The 23,774-nt window shown below is 40.6% G+C and overlaps 1 protein-coding gene across 1 annotated transcript in view; it reads left to right on the top strand.

Annotated features, from left to right (window-relative positions):
* The window catches only part of LOC124263359, a 135,409-nt gene that overhangs the window by 84,890 nt on the left and 26,745 nt on the right, over positions 1-23,774 (top strand). Inside the window, 2 exon segments of the mRNA XM_046697956.1 lie at positions 18,489-19,748; positions 19,750-21,021. Of these exon segments, the coding sequence (XP_046553912.1) occupies positions 18,531-19,748; positions 19,750-21,021 (2,490 nt within the window). The 5' untranslated portion in view covers positions 18,489-18,530.

The following is a 23,774-nucleotide window of genomic DNA, read 5'->3' as shown; positions in this document are numbered from 1 at the left end:
TAGAATTATGGATTTTGTTGACTGGCAGCACCTGTGTTTGCATGTTTCACTGGGGACAATGTGGGTTACAACTGGTTTCCGAAACCCATGCTTGTCACAAGAGGCAACTATAGGGATCAGCCAATAGCAACTTAACCCTTTCTGTAAGGCCATTTGTATGTGAACATTGTCACTGATTGTTTGAACTCAGAACTGTTGCTCATTCGCTACTCATTTGTTTCCATTGACAATGATTTCATCCCTGCTTGTAACCTGATTTGCTGGAATAAATTAAATAAAAATAAAAATAAAAAGATTGGATGGTCAACTTTGTTGACTTGGTTAATGCATGTCATCGTATCCTGATTGTGTAGATCAGTGCTCATGATGTCAATCACTGGATTGTGATTATTGGGGTAGCCTAGTGGTTAAAGTTTTCGCTCATCACGTAGAAGACCCATGTTCGATTCCCCACATGGGTACCATGTGTGAAGCCCATTTCCGGTGTCCCCCGCCATGATATATTGCTCAAAGCATCATAATACTAAGCTCACTCACTCACACTTGTGATTATGAAAGCAAAATAGCTACATGTTTCTATACAGGCCACTGCTATATCGCTGGTATTCCACAACATGTGTCCAGTGTCACAATACTTTCACCCTACAAAGATATACTATTCTAAAGCAGTTAAAGAACACCTCATTTCTTCATGTGACTACTGTTAATTTGCCACAATATGAAAATAATCAGTGTTCTTGGATTAATTATAGCAGAGACCATATACCAATATGGTATCTGATTATAGCCAAATGACTGACTGACTGAGTATGGTTTTACGCCGCTTTTAGCAATATTCCAGCAACATCATGGCGGGGGACACCAGAAATGGGCTTCACACATTGTACCCATGTGGGGATTCGAACCCGGGTCTTCGGCGTGACGAGCCAACGCTTTAACCACAAGGCTACCCCACAGCCCCCATATAGCCAAATGAAAAAGCGATGCTCTTAAGTTATTTATGGTCAAAATCTGCATGTTCTTCAATTTCTTGAGGTTGTAGAGATATAAAAACAAAGTTTAAAATGTCAACCGATGCCAATTCTCTTACTAAGTATGCTCATTTATAACATTTGAAGCAAATGTTTCAATAATGATTCAAATTCTGCATTAAAACCTGTGCAGGACTACAGGGCACCTACCACTCCTTCAGAAAACTAGAGAGTGCCTCAGTGCCATGCTGTTTAAATGTTTTTTGTAACAGCCAGTTGACAGGTGATGGGGAGTGTGTCCTCCGCCTCCTTGTGCCCCATCAGCAGCAATCACCAGCCTGTCTGCTGGTACTGCCATTACACCTTATGTTAAAATCAATACAACACAAGTTTACATTACATTGGAACCAAAGGCAGGCCTCGGCTGGTGTAACTCCAGCTCCATGTACACACAACTACATCGAAGGCAGCATTCCACCTTCATGTAGGCTTTACTGCCATTATTTACCTTCAGAGGCAAGTTCAGGTTTCATTTTGTTTCCTATAGATCCTGTGATCTTAGAATATTGGTCATTTTGGTGCCATGTTTCAGAGGCACGTTCAGGTTTCATTTTGTTTCCTGTAGATCCTGTGATCTTAGAATGTTAGTCGTTTTTGGTGCCATGTTTGTGATCTGTTTGATGTTAAGTAAGATGTAATTGTTAATACACACTTCACTCTGCTGCAGCCTCTCGACAGCAGGCCTCAGTGGAAGTGGTTTTTGTGGCTTGTCTGCATCAGCCTGCTGATGTCTTGTGACACGATGTTTCAAAAACTTCTAAATATGGTTTTGTTCAAAATCTGGAATGACATTTCTTTTGAATATGATAATATGATATTTGTTTTTCTTATTTCTCTTTGTTTTCTTTTTTGGGGGGTTGTTTTTCCTGGGATCAGATGACCGGGTAAATTCAAAATGTCAAACTCAGGAAAGAATCAGTCTGGAAAATCTGCTGAGACAGATTCCATACAGAATGATTAGAAAATAGTGCTGAAACTTTGCTGAATCACTGTAAACTAGTGATGATATCATCAGAAGTTTTTGAAATGTGTCAGTAGATATCACACACAAATGTTGCAATAAGTAAGAGGGTCAGTCACCAGTGGTTAAAGTGTTCACTCATCACGCTGAAGGCCCCGGGGTTGATTCCCCACATGGGTACAATGTGTGAAGCCCATTTCTGGTGTTCATTGTCATGATATTGCTGGAGTATTTCTACAAATGGCATAAAAGTATACTCTCCTACTCCAGTGACATGTCATACTTTGTAAACTTCATCTGAATGCCTACCATACAGTTTCATTTTTTCAGAACAGTGAATCTTGATTGAAAAGCAAATCATGTAAATGCCAGATTGAATTTCCACATTAAGCTTATATAGTATGATAAATGAAATCCTTAACCCACTTAATGTACCGGGGTGGTGGGGTAGTCAAGTGGTTAAAGCATTTGCCCACCAGGCCAACGACCCAGGTTCGATTTCCCATATGAATGCAATGTGTGAAACCTATTTCTGGGGTCCCCGCTGTGATATAGTTGGAATATTGCTAAGAGTGGTGTAATAACACTCTCACTCACTCACTCACTTACTCACTCTGTGTTTGGGCTTTCAGTCATAGATGCATCCTGATTTATTAGCATATCACCTGCGCTCAATGGAGTCATGACTGAATATTTCTTGAAGACTCCGGGAAGTTTATGTTTGTGATATATTAGTCATCACTTTGTAGTATCAAGTTGCATCATGTTATACATAACTGCAATAACAACGTGGATAGGAAAATCTGAAAAATGACGCTAACCAATTTTTTTCGATGATTGTTCATTGGTATTGAAGCAATCATCAATTGTGAGATTTCAACCAATTCCCAACACTATCACTCACTCACTCACTCATTAATTTTCCCAATGTACAGTCATCCCTGTAACAGGTATAGAAATATTTAGATATTCATTATGGAACATTGAGATCATTTATTTTCCTGCCCGTTATGATTGATACCCTTTCAGCAGCTTAGAAATTGACCTGTCAGAGTAATAGATTGACGAAGACCATTCAACCAATCAGCCTGAAGGTCCACTCCATACAACCATACTTCCATTACAGTGCTGGTCCGCAGGGAGATTACATGGTGCCATAAACCATGCTATACGTAATATACAGCCTAAGTGTTATGTTGTTATTGTTATAGGAAATTACACTACATCCAGGGTTGGTCGATTAGTGATTGTGTTGCTGATGGCTCTGATAAGGGAGAGATAGTTTGGGACAGAAAATCTGGGTACCGACTGAACAACTCAAACTTATCTAGAAACTTAATCAGGGATAATCTCAGATATGCTCCAATGATCATAAGAGCCTTGTTTTCCAAGGGGAGGCAACTCCGCACAGTGAAACAGGGCTGACTTCAATGAAGGGCATCTATATCCCTCATGTCTAACAAGTGTTATCTTTGTGAAAGACACATCTTCTTGTCACTCTTAGAACACCAGGTTTGATTCCCCATGCCACCACAGTATACAAATACCAAAGTCTTGTGATGCCTGGCTGTGATTTGACTGAAATATTACTAAAAGCATGTGATTATTTACCTGACTTGTTGTGTTAGATCACTGTGTTCGATCACATATTTGAGTCTGGTCCAGACAATCCAGTTATCAACATCATGAGCATCGATCTCCGCAATTGGGATATGATGACATGTGTCAACCAAGTCAGCGAGTCTGACCATCCAATCCCATTAGTTGCCTCTTACGACAAGCATGGGTTACTGAAGATCAGTTCTAACCCTTATCATCATGGCTTCAGTATTTATGAATAATGAATATTCAGTATTTATGAATAATGAATATTATAGGCAAATGTAACTGTGGAGGCCGATGTACAGTGGGTACCAATACCCTGATCAGGTCAAGTCACGTAATAGAAGGTCAGTGCGCAGAAAGTAAATGCAATCATTTTCAGGTTCAATATGAAGGGATAGGAAACAGTTCTAAACTTTGATGTAAAACTTAATTATTTATGATTTAAGAATACATCAATTATTGTCATCTTCAGAACACATAAATCATGGCATCATTGCATAAATATCATCAAAACAAAATCGTGTACAACACAAAACGCATCAGTGAATGTTTTTAAAGTTGCATTTTTCTAGCATTTCATCTTGTTTTAAATACAATGTTCATTTTTAAAATACAATTATAACACATTATCAAACATTAACACACAACCAGAATGGACTTTACATGGAAATTACAGTCAATTTGTACAGTAGGGGACCCCAAAGATGGATTACTAACTTTGCATTAATTTGGTTAGATGAATTAAAATCATTTTCCTTGACAAGATAATCACCAGTCTCAAGACAGATATTGAAAAAGTGAAATTAGCCCCCCTCACATCTTTCAGTGATAAAACCATTGTTAACAAGCACTGCAAATTTCAAATCAATATTTTCATTTGCTTTTTTAACCAATAGTGCCATCAAATTGCTTTAATGCTGTTTTGCTTAATAGTTCTGTAAACAAAAGTGACACATTATTTAATAAGTATAAACTCATACTGAAAGGTCCCATTTAGGGCTATAGAACATAATAGGCAACTGTTATTCTACGTCCTAAAAAGACTTTATGTTTTTTATATAGATCTTAATTATTTTTATATAGCCAGAGACTGAAAGTACCATATCTGAAGGTCCTTTGGAGTTTGTTTAATATGTTTCTTTTTCTAACAGATGTGTAGACAAATGCTTAGTTTCTGAAAATATATGTTTTTAAGAGAAACAAATAACCCAATTTAAATTGAAAAGGAGCTTCAGTGAGATAGATGATTCATGACATGAGCCAGAGGAAAATTTAGACTGGCTTCAATTAGAGTTTTTGTAGTGTAAAAATGGCAGTGTGGAAGTGAAAATAATGTGGTTCAGAGGCTATGAGACTATATGAAGTGCTATGCTTGAAGAGCAGAATCATTTCCTAACAAGATTATAATTATGACAGAACCAGACATTTAAAATATTCACCTGAATGTAATGGCTGTCAAAATCAGCCATGTTGTACTATGTTTTAACTTGGGTCATGCATTGTTTGACCAGAATAAATAAACCTGTTAAACTGCTAACGTGCATGCTTCCAATAACAGTCTACCACTTATTCTACAAAAAATAATCACTTCTGACACCTTTTGTGTCAAATCCAGCACTTTACTGATAATACTATTTATTTTGATGATGTTTTACTTTGTAGGAACCTGATATTTTCTCCAAATAAACATTGATGTGCACAGTGTTCAATCATAATGCACACCAGGCATTTGTACAGTGTTTACCATCTTGTGTTTTGGCCAATGGTAAGTGCTTGAGACGTGTGACTGATAAGTTATAGCAAGGCATTCATCTTCACATTTGAAATCAACAGTTTATTCTTTAGCTTATTTTCAAGTGGCGTATGTCTGCAAATATCTTCCTGGATCAGGACCCTCAAGTGGGAGATTTCCACATGCTGTGCCGCTCTGTAAAGCAAGGAAAAGGGAAAACTTGGGACAGAAAAGGGTCCAGTATGAAACGGCATTAACGGGTGACTTTGTCTCCTGGCAAGTTTTCAACTGGTTCCTGGTTATTTTCAAATACCTTGAAAGCATCTGTGATAATATTACTATATGGTATTTCACAAAAAAGGATTTTTTACCAAAAAACCTGAGTGATTGTATCAAAGGGAAGATAGGAGAGAGGTATGTGATAACGTGAAGCAGACGTTTGTTTGATATAGTCTGCAATGTTGGCGTGTTTGAGGCATTGAATTTGGTTTCCTGATATTTTTGGCAATGCGAAAGTTACTTGAGTCATGACAGCCGCTAGAGCTGAACATAGATGTTTTAAAATCAAAGAATTGAAGATTACTGACTGAGTTCTGATTTCAAAGTATGCTTCGATATTTTTGTCTTTTAAGAATTGACGTCTGCTGATATGGGTTATTCAATGAATGTTACAGGCAGACAGATAGTAGAGATGAAATTCTATAGTAATCATTTCTTCAAAATGAAATGTACACAGTGCTTGGAATGTCTTCAAATTAATGAAAGGAAAACTCATGATAGGGTACATTCTCTTCCATTCATATCTTCACCTGACTGTGGGCAAAGCTCATAATCCCTTGGCAATGACTACAATGAACAGGAAGCTGATCCATGGTCCTTTGTGGATGTTTATGACCTACATACATCTTGGAGCCTCTAGGGTCAAGGCCGTTCCCAATACCCATGTGTAATCATTAAGATGTGACTGTAATATGTAGTATATGTAATATCTTCCCCCACCCCCTTCCCCTCAAATGGAAAAAAAAAATTGAATATGTAAATATAATCCTTGTTCAGTAGTCCTATTGTATCCTCCAAATAACAGCACCATAGCATGTTCCCTGAGTTCAAGTGTTTCATCATGTGGGTGTGTCATGTAGACTGGCCACTCACTCACTCACTCACTCACTCACTCACTCACTCACTCACTCACTCACTCACTCACTCACTCACTCACTCACTCACTTTCAGTCATCATTGACTAAGGTTTTGCCACAACTCACTCATTTGGTAATTAAGGGGATCATTTAAGTTAATTCAATAGTATTTCAGTTTGACCTTTGAAATCATTTATGTTTGGGACCAGGACCTTTTGACTTTCATGCTTAACATTGAATTCAAACAAACACAAAGAAACAGCACCTTCCATGATCAGTAGCAACATGGCTCCCGGATGACTCCAAACAGCAAGTGACTTCTATCACAGGGGGGCAATGCTCAAGTAGATATATCCCCGAGAACAGAGGCATCTATTTTAGCACCTTTATGTTCCTTTCATGTTGAAGGAACAATTCATGTTTCTCTGCTGCCTGTGAAACGTTGAGGTCACCCAGATTCTCTCTCCTTCCTGAACAGAGTAGTGATATGCCTACTTGCTTACTGAAGTCATTACTCTCACTGAGGCCAACATGTCATAGTACATCTGTCTGACAGCCTCCTACAAAACTCATCACAGTCCATGTACTGCAGTACTGTGTCCGTTTACCAAGTGAGTTTAACCCTGCTAGGAACAGGAACGGATTCAGTTATTTCACACCTTAATGGGATGCAGATACACACATTTACCATTATGGTGAAACCCATCTGATAGGGGAGAGATGGTTTGGAACAGAGGACCCAGGTACCTACCAACCTACCATTTCTAGAAACTAAATCAGGGAGAATCTCAGGTTCACAAGCATGATCATAGGCTTCTTGCTTGTCAAGGGGAGGCAACTCTGCACAGTGAAACGGGGCTGACTTCAATGACCAGTCCATCTATATCCCTCATGTCTAACAAGTATTAGCTTTGTGAATGACACATCATCTTGTCACTCTAAACACCAGGTTTGATTCCCCATGCCACCACAATATGCAAATAGCGAAGTCTTGTGATGCCTGGCTGTGATTTGACGGAAATATTTCTGGAAGCAGCAAGACAATGTTAAGTCACCTCGCATGTTGAATCAGTTTGACTGTTTGTGAAATATAGATTCAGAATGTATAGGAAGGACAATAATGTATTTCATTTCAAGTTGACTCCATTTTGAAAATTGCAGCTGATTAGCAATCAGCATGTCTGCCTATGCAGATCATTGTACTGGAGATGTTGCCTTTTGATGATTCTGGATTTCTTTTCTAATCTATTTACTGTAAGTGTTTTCATGACAGCAAGTTGAACTTAGATAGCAAATGAGGGTGGTGCTGGCTTTCGTAGCAGAACTCTGAAACCATTAATAATTCAAGATGGAACTGTCTGTACAGAACAGTTTGGTGGTGAACCAGAATTGGCATGGGTTTTTATGAACCAAAAATTCTGTTTCCATGAAGACGACTTGGATTTATACAAAAAATGAGGATACATGTACATGTTTTCAGAATACAATTCAGAAACCATTTAAATTTCAAGATGGTACTGTCTATACAGGTCAATCTAGTGGTAAACTGGTGACCTGTCATGATATCTTGTTTTGAAAGACACTAAACAGAATTATTTTGTTCTTCATTGAACTGAAGGTATCCAAGGGCAATGAGTCAATTGTGGGGTCAGCAAACTCCACTTCTGGACTACTGTGGCAGGTCAGGAGGATATGTCATCTCCTGATGATATTTGGGTTTTATTATTATGTACAAGACACAGACTGAATGGAATATCATAGTTTGCTGTTGAATTGTAATCTGTTATTGAGTGAGTGAGTATGGTTTTACGTTGTTTTTAGCAATATTCCAGCAACATCATGGCAGGGGAACACTAGACATGGGCTTTACACATTGTACCCATGTGGGGAATCAAACCCGGGCATTCAGCGTGACGAGCGGACACTTTAACCATTAGGCTAAAACACCCCACCCCCACCCACCTTGTAATCAGTTAAAATGATATATAAGTTTATATGTAGATACTAATTTTGAAAATAAAACAGTCGTTGGGTGTTCCTGTACCCTGGAGATTTAAGTAGACTATAACAGGTACTTGTTCCAAAGAGAGGCGTGATCCCTACTATAACCCAACCACAACACGAGGAAGAGGGCAGGTACAATCAGACTCAGTGTTTATATGGAAACCACTTGCGAGAATCTGCAGCCAATCTCGAAGGGTTCCCTGACCTTTACCGAGATACAGACAGGTACGTTGGGCGCACATCAGTGAGGCGGCCATCTTGCAGCTAGATTGGCATGTTTGGAAACAGTCCCTCACCTTCTTGTCAGCTTTCATGTTGTGGGGATGAGGTGTAAGACGGCATTGCTTCAGTATGGGCTGGTGGATGGGGAAGGGCAGACACTGTCCAGAGAACTGTACACATTACTGATGGGTAATCAGGTACGGCGGTTGTCCACATGTGCAGAGTGAGGGGGTTTGCTGATAATGCTGTAGATATTTTCACCAAGTCTTTGTGGTCTGTTTGATGTGGGAGGAATGCCTGAAACAACAGACAGGCAGGAGTTGCATACCACGCCTAATATTATACATGAAAGCAAGGCGAAGGGGGACTCATAGTAGCATAAATGGATCCATGACAATGGCTGGTGGATCCATAGTATTAATGTCAAGTGGCTCCTTGGTAGCGTGTCTGGCTCCATGGTAAATGGAGCCATAGTAATATGAATGTCAAGTGGCACCTTGGTAGCGTGACTGGCTCCATGGCAAATGGAGCCATAGTAATATGAATGTCAAGTGGCACCTTGGTAGCGTGACTGGCTCCATGGTAAATGGAGCCATAGTAATATGAATGTCAAGTGGCCTTTGTAGCGTGACTGGCTCCATGGTAAATGGAGCCATAGTGTCAAGTGGCTCCTTGGTAGCGTGACTGGCTCCATGGCAAATGGAGCCATAGTAATATGAATGTCAAGTGGCTCCTTAGTAGCATGACTGGCTCCATGGCAAATGGAGCCATAGTAATATGAATGTCAAGTGGCTCCTTGGTAGCATGACTGGCTCCATGGCAAATGGAGCATGAATGGCTCTGTCTTTCTTGCCTGTGCCTGTCCAATCTCCAAGATCTCATAGATACTTGGAGATTTTGCTTTTTAGGGTTGCCACATGTATGTTTCAGTCAGGGGACTGCCATTTGCTTTCTTATATTTGTCCCAGATCATGACTGCAGAACAGATCTAATCATTACCCCTGTTTGGTAGTAGTGTAGGTCCCCATGCTTCCTGTCAGGGTTTGCAGGAAAGTCCCTGGAGATGATACAAAGTCCATTCGGGACACTGAATCCAATGGCTGCCAAGGTAGCTCACCAAACTGCCACAGTGACAAGCAATGACAAATTTACAAACTGACACCCCTGGTATACTTGGACCAACCCAGATAGCAGTTGTAGCTTGCTTGCATTGCACATGGCTGGTTGTTTAAGTGTGGAATAACATTCCTTCGGTTTTATGACATAATAACCAAATCATGCACACATGCCAGGTAGTTAGACCTGAAGATCAATGGAAATAGTTGCCTGTGTTGTGTAAGAGTCAAATAATTGTCGAGGATGTAGTTATCATGTGTTGTTCCGCCTACCATGCCACCACAGCTCATTCTGTTTCTGTCAAGGCCTAACTTTGGTCATTTACAGATCTGAATGATCTGGACTAAGCTGTTCACATCCAACTCATCCAATTAGCCCTTCATCCCATCATCCCATCACAATCATCACTCATCATCCCATCATTCCATAACCCAACATCACGTCACCAAACATCCCATCATCCTTCATCCCAACATCCCATCATCCCATCACCAAACATCCCATCACATCATCACCCCATCACACCAACATCCCATCACCAAATGTCCCATTACCCCATTTCCCATCACCCTATCTTCAAACATCCCAACATCCCATGACCCCATCTTCAAACATCCCATTACCCCATCCCCAATCACCCCATCTTCAAACATCCCAACATCCCATCACCCCATCTTCAAACATCCCAACATCCCATCACCCCATCTTCAAACTTCCCAACATCCCATCACCCCATTTTCAAACATCCCAACATCCCAACACCCCATCTTCAAACATCCCAACATCCCATCACCCCGTCTTCAAACATCCCAACATCCCATCACCCCGTCTTCAAACATCCCAACATCCCTCATCAAACATCCCATGAACCCATCACTATCATCCCATCGCCCTATCACCCCATAACCACCTTCCTTCCCATCCAAACACATGCCCACCATGAATGTTGCATGGAATAAATAAGTAAAGCTAAAACGGCAGCAATTTAGACATGTGTGACCTTCGGGGTCATTCATGTGTAAGATAAGCAATCAACTGCTGAAAACAGGCGATACAAAATTTATTAGCCTGCATTTAGTGAGCAATATCTCTGTTATGTCCTGGCTGACTGCAGGGTGTAATCTGACTTGGAACAAACAAATCTGGCCAGTAATGTGAGCATCAGTCCACCATGTTGTGGCATCAAGAAACAAAACAGCGGGGGTACACCTTGTCTTGTACTTCCCAGGATGCCACCTGTCCTGATACATGCATACCTTGAAATGACTGTAATCTTTTATTTCCACCAGCTGCTGTTCCATTAGTGTTTAAAACTACCAAAATTCCAAGCCAGAATTAAAAAAATACCTGTCCGGATACAAACTTGCTTGTCCGGTTTTCAACAATAAAAACAAAACAGAACAGGTTTCTGAATACATTATTGCATGTATTGTAACGTTAAGGCTAAGGTACATGGCCTGGTTTAGAAAATAGAAATCTGTTGCATTTTCTGCCTCACAATGAAGATCAGAGAAATATCTACCAGACAACTAGCAGGCTACTTTTGAAATTTGATAAAAATTGACCTTTCCAGACGGTCGGGCAGGCGGGAATTTTAAACGCTGGTTCCATAGCTGAACAGGTCCCAAGTGCCCATAGCTGTCTCCTTGTGGAGATTCCAGCACAGAGGAGGCCCTAATATCAATGCTCCGATGACAGGGCAGGTCCCCAGTACTAATGCTTGACTTGCTATAGAGATTCCAGGGAAGAAGAGGTCCCAAGTCACATTGCTTGGATTGCCATAGAAAGCCGGACAGGCCCCTAGTACAGTTGCTTAGCTTGCCATGAAAAGCAGATCAGTCCTCAGAGCCATTGCTTAGATTGCAATTGAAAGCAGTACAAGGCCCCAGTACCAAGGCTTGGCTTGCCACAGAGATTCAAGGGCAGAACAGGTCCCAGTACCAAGGCTTGGCTTGCCACAGAGATTCAAGGGCAGAACAGGTCCCAGTACCAAGGCTTGGCTTGCCACAGAGATTCAAGGGCAGTACAGGTCCCCTGTACCAAGGCTTGGCTTGCCACAGAGATTCAAGGGCAGAACAGTCCCCTAACCAATCCTTGGCTTGCCACAGAGATTCAAGGGCAAGGTCTTACCAAGGCTTGGCTTGCCACAGAGATTCAAGGGCAGAACAGGTCCCTGTACCAAGGCTTGGCTTGCCAGTACCAAGGCTTGGCTTGCCACAGAGATTCAAGGGCAGAACAGGTCCCAGTACCAAGGCTTGGCTTGCCACAGAGATTCAAGGGCAGAACAGGTCCCCAGTACCAAGGCTTGGCTTGCCACAGAGATTCAAGGGCAGAACAGGTCCCCAGTACCAAGGCTTGGCTTGCCACAGAGATTTAAGGGCAGAACAGGTCCCCTGTACCAAGGCTTGGCTTGCCACAGAGATTCAAGGGCAGAACAGGTCCCTGTACCAAGGCTTGGCTTGCCACAGAGATTTAAGGGCAGAACAGGTCCCCAGTACCAATGCTTGGCTTGCCACAGAGATTGAAGGGCAGAACAGGTCCCCAGTACCAAGGCTTGGCTTGCCACAGAGATTTAAGGGCAGAACAGGTCCCCAGTACCAAGGCTTGGCTTGCCACAGAGATTGAAGGGCAGAACAGGTCCCCAGTACCAAGGCTTGGTTTGCCACAGAGATTGAAGGGCAGTACAGGTCCCCAGTACCAAGGCTTGGCTTGCCACAGAGATTGAAGGGCAGAACAGGTCCCCAGTACCAAGGCTTGGCTTGCCACAGAGATTTGAAGGGCAGAACAGGTCCCCAGTACCAAGGCTTGGCTTGCCACAGAGATTCAAGGGCAGAACAGGTCCCCAGTACCAAGGCTTGGTTTGCCACAGAAATTCAAAAGGCAGAACAGGTCCCCAGTACCAATAAACTCTATGAATAGTGTGTCAACCCAATGTCCTGATACATGTCCCTGTCCAAGGTGGTATCTCGATAAGATCTACACAATGGAAGCTTGTGGTTAGTGTTACTAACAGAAGAATGTGTGAACATCCTACAAGAAACAACTTTTGGGGGTTCATGTTTCAATATGCATCCTCAACTAAGTACAAAAGCTTTCACTGGAATGCCTTCCTGTCAGATATTCTATTTTCAGATAAAATAGATCTTCCTCCAGACTAATTGTCAATTCAAGAAGAATATATCAATCACTGATTGGCCTGATTGGTCTGTCTTGTCAGACATATTGAAAAAGACATGTTTCATCCCAAGAATTTGGGGGATGAGAAAGTCGGGACGTATCAATATACATCTGTCAGGGTTGGTGTTTATGACATCTAAACATCACTTTGTCATCTGAACATCATCTCGGTGTACCATATTGTATCTAACACACGCCCCAATATATATTTTTAGTTTACCGGACTGAAAGTTATCTCATGGTCTGTTTGTCTGTCATCCCTCATGTGTTCTAAATATATATTATCAAAATATACTTGACCATTAAGGTGAAATTTAATTGATTCAACGAATTTCCACTACTGTTGCCAGAATTGGTTCAAGAATATTTTCAATATGGCCTCCGGAGCAGCTTTATTGGAAAATCCTATTTATGGTAATTACTTAATTTTTTGTGCAAAATATAATACAATTTGGTATTTGTTAGTTAATTGTGGGATTCAACTCATAGTTGTTATTTGCAAAATTTCACATTTTGAGCTCTTTATGAATGTGCTTGTATTCTCTAACTGCAAGTATCTTTACCATAATTGACAGAGCTTTGACATGTGTGTTTCTCATTATAGTTACACCATATTTTACTGAACACATTACAAATTTGTGCTTTTTTTTCCAGTTCAGTGTTTAGGAAGAAAATAGTTAAATGTCTGTGCTAACAGTAACTCTTTCAGCAGCTAACCGTATGGACATTTGAAACTGTAAATTTCATATCAGGGTTAGCAATGAAATAATAACTGTGACAGTATTGTTTTAATTATTGTCACCATTTTGGTTTTGACCCTGGCATCTAAAAGTATTAAAATGGTGTCTGTTAGAAGAAATATGGTATATGTGCTTCAACTTGATGGTGCTGCATTTATCTTGAGGATTCATTGTATAGACTGACAAATTTGAAATGCACTGAAAACTTTTAAAACTTATTTTACTTTTCTTCAATTATAAACTCTTATAAAAAAAAAATAGGTCCCTGAAAAATGATGACACAATTTGTTAAAATTTTCCCTTAATGCAGTAAATAATAAGCTATTGATGAAAGTATAGGAGGTGCACGCTCACACCGATCAATGTTGACAATGTGTTTCCTGGGTGCTTAAAATGTGAAGTTGTCAAGCTAATGACTTCCCATAGAAAATCTTGTAACCTCACAATGAACATTTTTGTGGAAAATCTTATGAAGTCCTCATCAAAAGAAAAATGATTGCATCAATAAATTGATTCTTCTCATGAGAAAAGATCTCTCACTTACATGAAGTTGCTGCTGCATGGAATGTTAGTGTTGTGTTAGTAACATCAGGAATTACGAGGATGAGAACCCAGACATGGCTGTAAGAGCATCGTATTTATCATACAAGTAGAAGGCTCATCTCATTGTTCATTATCACCAGAGGGTCAAGGCTATAGTCTCCCTGGCTTATAATTTTCATAGATTGTCCATAATGAACCCTGTCACAGGAATATCGGTTTTTGCTTCCTGTTGTCTGAGAAGTGCTTGTTGTTGGTAATTGTGCATGCGCTCGGCATGAAGTTTAACTTAATCATGTTGTGCAAAAAAGTATTCACTCGAATCCATTTTCACTTAAGTGTAATTAGGTGTAGAGTTTTGTTGGTTATTTCCAAACAGGCTGCTATTGACAAACTTCTGGAAGTTTGCTTATTACTGTAAACACTCTTGCCTTGGAAATAATAGACATTTTCTAAACATTTAATCAAGTTAACATGGTGATTGAACAAAGAAAACCATCGAAATGCCCTTCCTTTATTTTACTGGTTGCTGTAGAAGCAGTTTATGACTATTACGGATTAACTATTAAGGCAGCATGAATTGTTGCAGTTGTGTAAAGCGGAGTTACATTTCTAATTACAACCAGGATCCTGATCATGGTTTGAATGACAGATGTTATGATACCTGGATTGTTAGTGCAATACGTCACTGCATTAGCTTTCTTTCCTCTGTAATACTATTCAAATTGACTCACTCACTCACTCACTCACTCACCTTTTTGGCAACTGCAGTGACAACTTAAGTTTGGTTAGTTGAGACTAATTGGAAATCCAGACCATTCTTAGATCATTGTCAGCAGTAAAACAACTTCTGAAGTTGTATATCAGTACAATAGGATTTACCAAACTGCATCTGTCTATGTTCAGATCTGTTGCACTTAAATGTAGCAAGTCAACCAGTGTTCCAGAAATATCACAGGAACCAGCTGTTCAGTTTGTGAACCCTGTAGATGAAGACTGCACTTTTATTTGGAGTTGGATCAAGGGATTTAATCTTTGTCTATCACCGACTGCACTTTACCTGTGATCATGTCAGCCAGTTGGATGGGTGTTATCACCTGGCATTATCTCCAGCATGTCAGCCAATCAGCTGGCAGTATCTCCAGCATGTCACTCAATCAGCTGGCAGTATCTCCAGCATGTCAGCCAATCAGCTGGCATTATCTCCAGCATGTCAGCCAATCAGCTGGCAGTATCTCCAGCATGTCAGCCAATCACCTGGCAGCATCTCCAGCATGTCAGCCAATCACCTGGCAGTATCTCCAGCATGTCAGCCAATCACTGGCAGTATCTACAGCATGTCAGCCAATCAGCTGCCCTGTCAGAGTGTTATGATTGTGTTTATGCACCAAGAACATGGGAGATATGTTGATGTATTGGGAAATTAGCAGACATGTACTATACTAGTTTGGAGATGGGGAGAAAGAAGTGAGTTAAGATGTGATCGTTAAAAAGGAATATTGAAGAAACTCAATTCTTATCTGGCATAATGTTTATGTTCACAATATAGAATGTTTTCATTTTTTAAATGGGGTTATTAATTGAAGATCTAGTTTATAAAGCAAAACATCTTTGAACACCATGGGAAAGATTATGAAAATTACTACTTATTAAACCTGCTTCTTTGTCTTTAGGGATAGCATGTTACGTATGCCTTACGTCACACGGCTTCATCACATTATGCAGATACAGCTACTGATCACAGCAGTTTGCCTCATTTTTACCCAACCAATGGCACCCTGTACAACCATGAATCTATACCCAACCAATGGCACCCTGTACAACCATGAGTCTATACCAAACCGATGGCACCCTATACAAGCATCAATCTATACCCAATCAATGGCACCCTGTACAAACATGAATCTATAACCAACCAATGGCACCCCTACCGTCCTGGATCCGCAATCAGGACATGCCCGCTGGTTTCACCATGAGTCTTTTACCTTCGTGTTCCTCTTCAAGTAGACCACTGCCAGACCTCCCCAGCTTGTTTTGTAACAGTCCAATATTGGCGCTGCCACAATGAGCACAATCCAAGTAGCAGATGTATGCCATTGGTCACTGGGTCAGGCTGAAAACCAGGTGCTGGGTAGGTGGTAAGATGTAGTGCTTATTTGCCTTGTGCCATAGAAGGTTAACTATATCGCCTACCTGGTGTGTATGTTAACTGGTGCAGTTTGGAGGGCAGTTATGTATGTTATTCCCCTACAGCGGTCACTGAGGAAACACAATTTGTTTTACATAGTTTGTATGTTGTGTTTTATAATCATTTGTTGTTTGTAAATAGAAGATGATCTGTTGGCCCTGTAACTATGTTATATATGGGGTCATTTATTTTTAGTGTGCAATCTTGTTTTATCCTTTCCTCACTGACATCACTGTCCTGACATATTCATGATATGTTCCAAACTGTTGGCTGATCCCAACAGTTTTTCCACCCACAATTTGTATGTTGTTGATTTGTAGTTATTAACCTTGGAATTGAAAGGACTGAATTATATTAGTTGTGATCCGTTTTGGGATGAATAATGAATCAGGATTTATTTATATACTGTGAGGTATAAATTATTCACAAAATTCAAAATGCTTCATGGACCTGGTATTATATATTGCCTATTTTACTGCTGCAAACTTATTAGTGAACTTAGGTCAATATGTGAATAGTTAGCCCATACTAAATAATAAGTATTATTACTATTATTATTATCATTATATGGTCACCTCATGTTTGTATAAGGATGTGGTCAGATAAGGCACAAGTTTCAAGCTACGGAAGGGTGAATGACTAGAATGTATCTGAGACTGTTAGAACCATTCAGTGTGACGCACTTTTTGGTTGTGTGTTCAAGTGTTGGGCATCCAATGAGTGAATTAAAAGTATATATGTGATTGACAAGTTTGTTTATGAGCCACACTGATGATATTTATCATGGTATGTTGAAGTGCATGTCTTTAGCATCAAAGTAGTGAGCCAGTAATCTATCTGCAACTGACCGGTTGAATGTATACCCAGATGCTGTTATTTCAATGGTCATGTGTTAAAGTCTGGAATGAACCAACATTGCAGCTGTAACTGACCAGGTGTCTGGGAAATATATCCCACTGGGTTAGTCTGAGAGGGAAGGGAGAGGGGAAGGGGGGAGGCAGGAACAGGGAGGGTAACAATCCATGCTAGTGGGTCACAGCTCAACTTTCATCACAGGTGCATCGTGGGTAGAAAGATTGTGTGTTTTCTTTTGCCTCAGGTACTGTGATATTTGTTTTTACTTGTCCTTGTTTAGTGGAGAAAGGTTTCCAGATGGGACTTAGATGCCTGTGCCGATCCTGGTAGACTTCCACTGGTCTGGTATGTCTAGTCTAGCGTGGGCAGGAGGACTGTGTTCCTTATTCCAATCAAATTGTTTCAGATAACAGTTCATAGTTGTATGAGGTCTCAGTACTGGCATGTTCTTGTTGGAGTTATGTTGTAAGTGTAATTTCAACAATTTGTTTGGCTTTCCTTTCAGGAAACTTCAGCCTTATTGTTCCATTTGACAGTCGCTTGTATCTACATATGTCAAAAAAACTTTTGACTAATGAGTTGGTGTTTTTGTCATAAGTTGCAGAGGTGTCAAAAAGTATATGCTGTTTATATTATTGAAACCTAACATTTTAAAACTTGACTGTAATTTGAGAAATATGGCGGTTTAGCCTTGTGAATGTAATGTTTCCTAATGATGCATGGCTTGAGTTTGACTCCCCACTTTGGTGCAAGGGTGTCCATTCTTTATGTCTCTGGTATGCTGATAACAGTGCCATGATCTAAAGAGCCAACTTTAAGATAAATATTGGATAATTGTTGCATGTCAAAATGTATGAAGATAAGTGGAAATTTGTGTAAGTGTAATCTTAAGAGCTTGGAGCTAAACACAGCAACATGGCTTTCATTATTCTTTTATAAAAATGATTACTCAGGCTTCGACTGATGACCAGATCTGTAACAGTCTAAGGTGCTATGTTTTGTACTGAGTTGCCTCCCTTAGCTGTTACAGGATCAGCTTATTGTGTATTCAGATACCTTAGTTGGTTAGACATACAATATCCTATCTATATATTTAACTAGCATCATTATAAAAACGATTGGTGAAGTAGTGTAAAGGATATACCTGTGATTACAACTAATATCCTTTGTTTACATTTCAGTTAGCACGGAGATGAGTATGTGATGGACTCGGCTGTCGTCCAATGGAAAGAAGTGGTGGCCAAGAAAGCCATCATGACCAGACTGGCCGCTCTAATAATGCTGACACCAAGGTGAAGTTTGGTGCTAGGCCACAAGGACAGTCTTCAATCCGTAGCCATGAAGTCATCTCCCCCAAACCTGTTGCCAACAGTCAGACAACAGGCAACAGGCTGGAGGTCTACAAAATTGAAAAGAAGAGGCTGAAACTGGATGTGGACAAACGAGGCAGTCTTCCAAGACAACCTGACAGGATAATAGATGCAGCTGTGTTACCCAAATTTCCAGGAGCAAGTCCTTTCAATCTCACCCAGGTTGTGGAGTCAGCCAAGAGCCAGAAGGCCAATACACCTCAGTCCAAAACAAGTCAGAGCACTACTCCTGCAAAAAATCAAAAAAGTCAAAAAATATCCAAACCTCAGATTAAGATCACCCAAGTCACTGATGCTGCCTTGAAGAAGGCAAAGAAAGCTGAGGATTCCAAAAAGACCTTGCTCAAAGGAAGCCAAAAGGTTGAAGATTCAAACAATTCCAAACCAAAGGTATCCAAGGAAGACCAAAAAGATGACTCCTCCAAGAATAAGACAAAGTCTACCAAAACATCGGAAGACTCAACTCTCCCCAAAACAGAAAAGAAAGAAAACAAAAAGACTAATGACTCAGCATCTCAAAAGATTGAGAAAGAAGGTAAAAAAATTGAAACTTCAAACAATAAGAAATCACAAACTCCAGCAGAAACTAAAGTCTATATCAGCGAAACACCTAAAGTCCCAACAAGCCACAATTATGAGGTTCCAAATAATGAGATTACTAAAGCAGCACGCAGTACGGAACCACCCATCACTAGGCAACCAACAGCAGTGCAATCTCCAACCAAGGTCACATTCAAGGTCGAAAGACCTGAGCGACCGGAGGAAGTCCACATCGACATGTCACGTGTCTCGGACAACCCTAGGTCAGTACATTCCACATCAGAAGGTTTTCAAAGACACTTTGTACGTTTGGGATTTCCAAGTGCCCCTTTCAGGAGGATAGTTCATGTGACGTCTAAGAGTATATGTCTTAATTGCTGTACGACATTTCTACTGCTTCTTGTTTCTTTACTCCTGTTTGGCCCTGTTGTGATCCTGGTGGCTATCATGGTTCCAGTGTGTGTGATTGTGAAGAGAATATGTGACGTGTGCTACTGTTGCCGATTCTGTAACCATTGCTGCGCAGTTCTGCTGCAACGAGCATCTGTCATCGTCGGAGAACATCTGGCTTCACAAATCCAGCAACACTAATCCTGTCGTTGTTCAAAGTCTTATTATCATACAAGCTGGACTTGACACCGACCGCATACGTGACCTCATCAACGCCCGCGTCATTACTGCAGAAGACCGACGCGGAAACAAGCTATATCCCCGTTTCAGTGAAAAGGTTGTACCGTTTTGTTGCGGGTATGCGTGGGTGGACGACTATCATTTCTTCATCAACAATCATGTATTCAATGCATCTGTTCGTTTATCGTCCTTGGAAGATTTACAGGAATATATATCCGAAATGGCTTCTAAGCCCCTCCCAGAAGACCATCCGCTCTGGGAGATTCAAGTCTATCATAACTTCGGGCCACAGCGAGACACGGCGCTCCTGTTCCGGATGCACCCCAGCATGACGGATGGCGTCTCCATGATCCGCATCCTCCAGGAGGCGCTGGTGGATTCCCAAGGAGTCTCCTCTCCATCATCTCCTCTAGGAAGTGGACCAGCCTTTCTGGGAACATTCAGAGCATTTCTTTTCGGACCCTTGACCTTCTGTTGTAAGTACTTGTGTATGAGGGATGACTTCAACCTGCTACACGGCCGCCATGTCCATCCTTCTGGAGACATGGTTGTAGCGTGGTCAGCTCCGTTCAGCATGAGGTCCGCCACACGCATTAAACAGGTCTCCAGGTGTACGATGAATGAGCTTCTAATGTCAGTGACAGCGGGGAATGTTAGGTCGTATCTACAAGTTAGCGGAATTGGGAACCCTTACGACATGCAGTGTGCCATTCCATTTGACTTTCATCATACAGACACAAGACATAGGTCGGAGATGGGGAGTAAGTATTCATTCATAGTCCTACCTCTACCTACCAACACAGAAGGTGCTATTCCACGCCTGTGGGAACTGAAAATGACAATGGATCACTTCAAACGATCTCCAGAGGCAGCAGTGATAAAAGGGGCAATGTGGTTCACGTCAGCCACCCTGCCCAAATCCTTGTACAGAAAACTGTGGAACAATATATATAGCAAGTGTACATGTCTAATCTCGAATCTGGCTGGTCCAGAAACCAACTTGAGATTTGCGTCGCGTGAGATTAAGTGTGTCATGTACTGGCTACCCCCACTGGAGAAGGTGGCGGTCGCCATTTCTTTCCTTACTTATGGTGATCAAATTCGAATGGCTGTGATAGCTGATCGCTCAGTGCTTCCAAACCCTGAACTTATCACAAAGGATTTCATATTCCAGGTAAGTGTGACATATCATTAATGATTATTCCTAACATGCAAATTGTTGTAAACCCATGACAATCAGGGTTAGAATTGGTCTTCAGTGACCCATGCTTGTCGTAAGAGGCGACTAACGGGATCGGGTGGTCAGGCCTGGTAGCTTGGTTGCCACATGCCATTGTATCCCAATTGCGTTGATGCTCATGCTGTTGATCACTGGATTGTCTGGTCCAGACTCGATTACTTACAGACTGCCACCATATAGCTGGAATATTGCTGAGTGTGGCGTTAAACAACAAACCAACAAAAATTTACTTCTTATAAGAACAACTTGTATCCTGTATTGTTACTTAATCAGAAGTAATGTCTTGGTGAAATCATCCAAATTATCAGTTTTCTGGAATAATGATTCATGACACACTGTGGTATCTGAGCAACCCTACAGAATGATAGATCAGCAGTGTAGCATGATGGCTCACATTCTATAGACAACATTCCCTGTAATTATAACCTGGGGGTTCCAGTTGACAGGATCCAGACAACACAGGGTCCAATGTATCAAATGCTATTTCTCCAAGCAGTCAAACATGTTGAATCCATAGCTGGAATACTTCTAAGATTTCTTGTGTCAATGTGTATCCATAATACTATTTAAATGCCTAACGTGTAATCGATCATTCCTTTGGGGATAGATTATGGGAGACTGTCCAGTTGTTTGTCTGAAAACCACCATTACCACACGGGTGAAATGGGACCACTTTAATGTTTTCATAGAATTAAGATTATTGACATTAGATATTCCTCTTCCATGAGCCTCTATAAGTTGGCCCTGGGGAATTCTTTTCATATATGTTGTTTAAATGTGAAATGTCAAGGGTTTTTCAAAGTGTTTGCAATTAGTTTCTCAAAAACTATACATTACATTAGGAAAAGGAAGCATTTCTAAGTTGGGGCCTTTGTTGTTGGAAATGTTCTGGTCAATATTAATCAAAGGTCAAGGTCAGGTGTTTATAAAACACATTATCCTGGTGTTTTACCATTTTTCCCTGTTAAATGTAGCATTATGTGTAGCATTGCATTGAAAAATTGCACTTATGTCAAAGGTCATGGTCACCTTTGAGGTAATTGCAAGAAATAGTTGTATCCTACTTTTTCTTGAATATGATGCAAAGATTAAAGAAATATTACAAAATATCATGCAATGGTGGATAGATAAAATAACTGAGGTATATTGAGAGGTTTAAACTTTATTATATTTTTACAATTAATGGAAAAGGGCAAAATACCCAATTGAGTGAGGTGGGTACAATTTATTAGGTTACTCAAAGGAAAATTAGGATACCCAATTGAGATGAACACAAGCGAGTACATAAGTCAATGACCCAAAATGTTATCTGTAGCTCTGGATGTTTGTTTACACTTTGTTGGAAAGTATTTATGAATGTCTCATTACACTAAGTATTTCGCTTCTTAAAGTTAGCCCTTGTTAGTTTTAATGTGAAGAACGTGTGTATCATTCATATCGAGCTACTGTTGTATTTTCACTTGTACAAACCTGGCATGGAGGTCTTGGTCTAGAAGTAACGTTTGTCAGCTGCCTCTGTTTTCTCTTCCATCACAACTTTCACACAACTTTTACATGATTTGCCCATCAGGTAAATACAGCAGTAATCATGACTAACAGTGTCCAGATTACTGACAAAGACTGAAGTAATCATGACTGACAGTGTCCAGACTGATGATGTGTATCATCAACAGCAGTAATCAATGACTGACAGTGTCCAGACTGATGAGGTTTATCTGTATATAGACATCAACAGCAGTAATCATGACTGACAGTGTCCAGACAGATGAGGTTTATCTGTATATAGACATCAACAGCAGTAATCATGACTGACAGTGTCCAGACTGATGAGGTTTATCTGTATATAGACATCAACAGCAGTAATCATGACTGACAGTGTCCAGACTGATGAGGTTTATCTGTATATAGACATCAACAGGAGTAATCATGACTGACAGTGTCCAGACTGATGAGGTTTATCTGTTTATAGACATCAACAGCAGTAATCATGACAGTGTCCAGACAGTGTGACATCTGTATATAGACATCCAGAATCATGACAGTGTCCAGACTGTGTCCAGACTGACTGAGGTTTATCTCAACAGCAGTAATCATATACAGACATTAACAGACATTAACAGCAGTAATCATGACTGACTATGTCCAGACTGATGAGGTTTATCTGTTTATAGACATCAACAGCAGTAATCATGACTAACAGTGTCCAGATTGACAGTGTCCAGACTGATGAGGTTTATCTGTATATAGACATCAACAGCAGTAATCATGACTGACAGTGTCCAGATTGACAGTGTCCAGACTGATGAGGTTTATCTGTATATAGACATCAACAGCAGTAATCATGACTGACAGTGTCCAGACTGGTGAGGTTTATGTGTATATAGACATTAACAGCAGTAACCATAACTGACAGTGTCCAGAGTGATGAGGTTTATCTGTACATGGACCTAGTTAATCAAGCACCAGCAGATACCTAGCATACCTGCTCCTACTGCTGGCATCAGTATGTATGTCTGTGCTATGTGTGTGGAGTCGGATCAGCCGACCGTGACTGATTGCTGTCTGCCTGATGGCCCAACGTGCTTCTGCTTCATGGCAGGGTGTGCAGTGGGGCCACATATGGCATCTCCTGGATCAAAACCACAAACACATTTCATGTTGAGTAAATACAACATTCAGAGTAGATC

Source organism: Haliotis rubra, unplaced genomic scaffold (assembly GCF_003918875.1).
Source record: "Haliotis rubra isolate DU_JTF1 unplaced genomic scaffold, ASM391887v1 Scf88, whole genome shotgun sequence".
NCBI lineage: Eukaryota > Metazoa > Mollusca > Gastropoda > Lepetellida > Haliotidae > Haliotis > Haliotis rubra.
The sequence above is the reverse complement of the archived record's forward strand: the minus strand, read 5'-3'. Positions and strand labels throughout refer to the sequence as shown.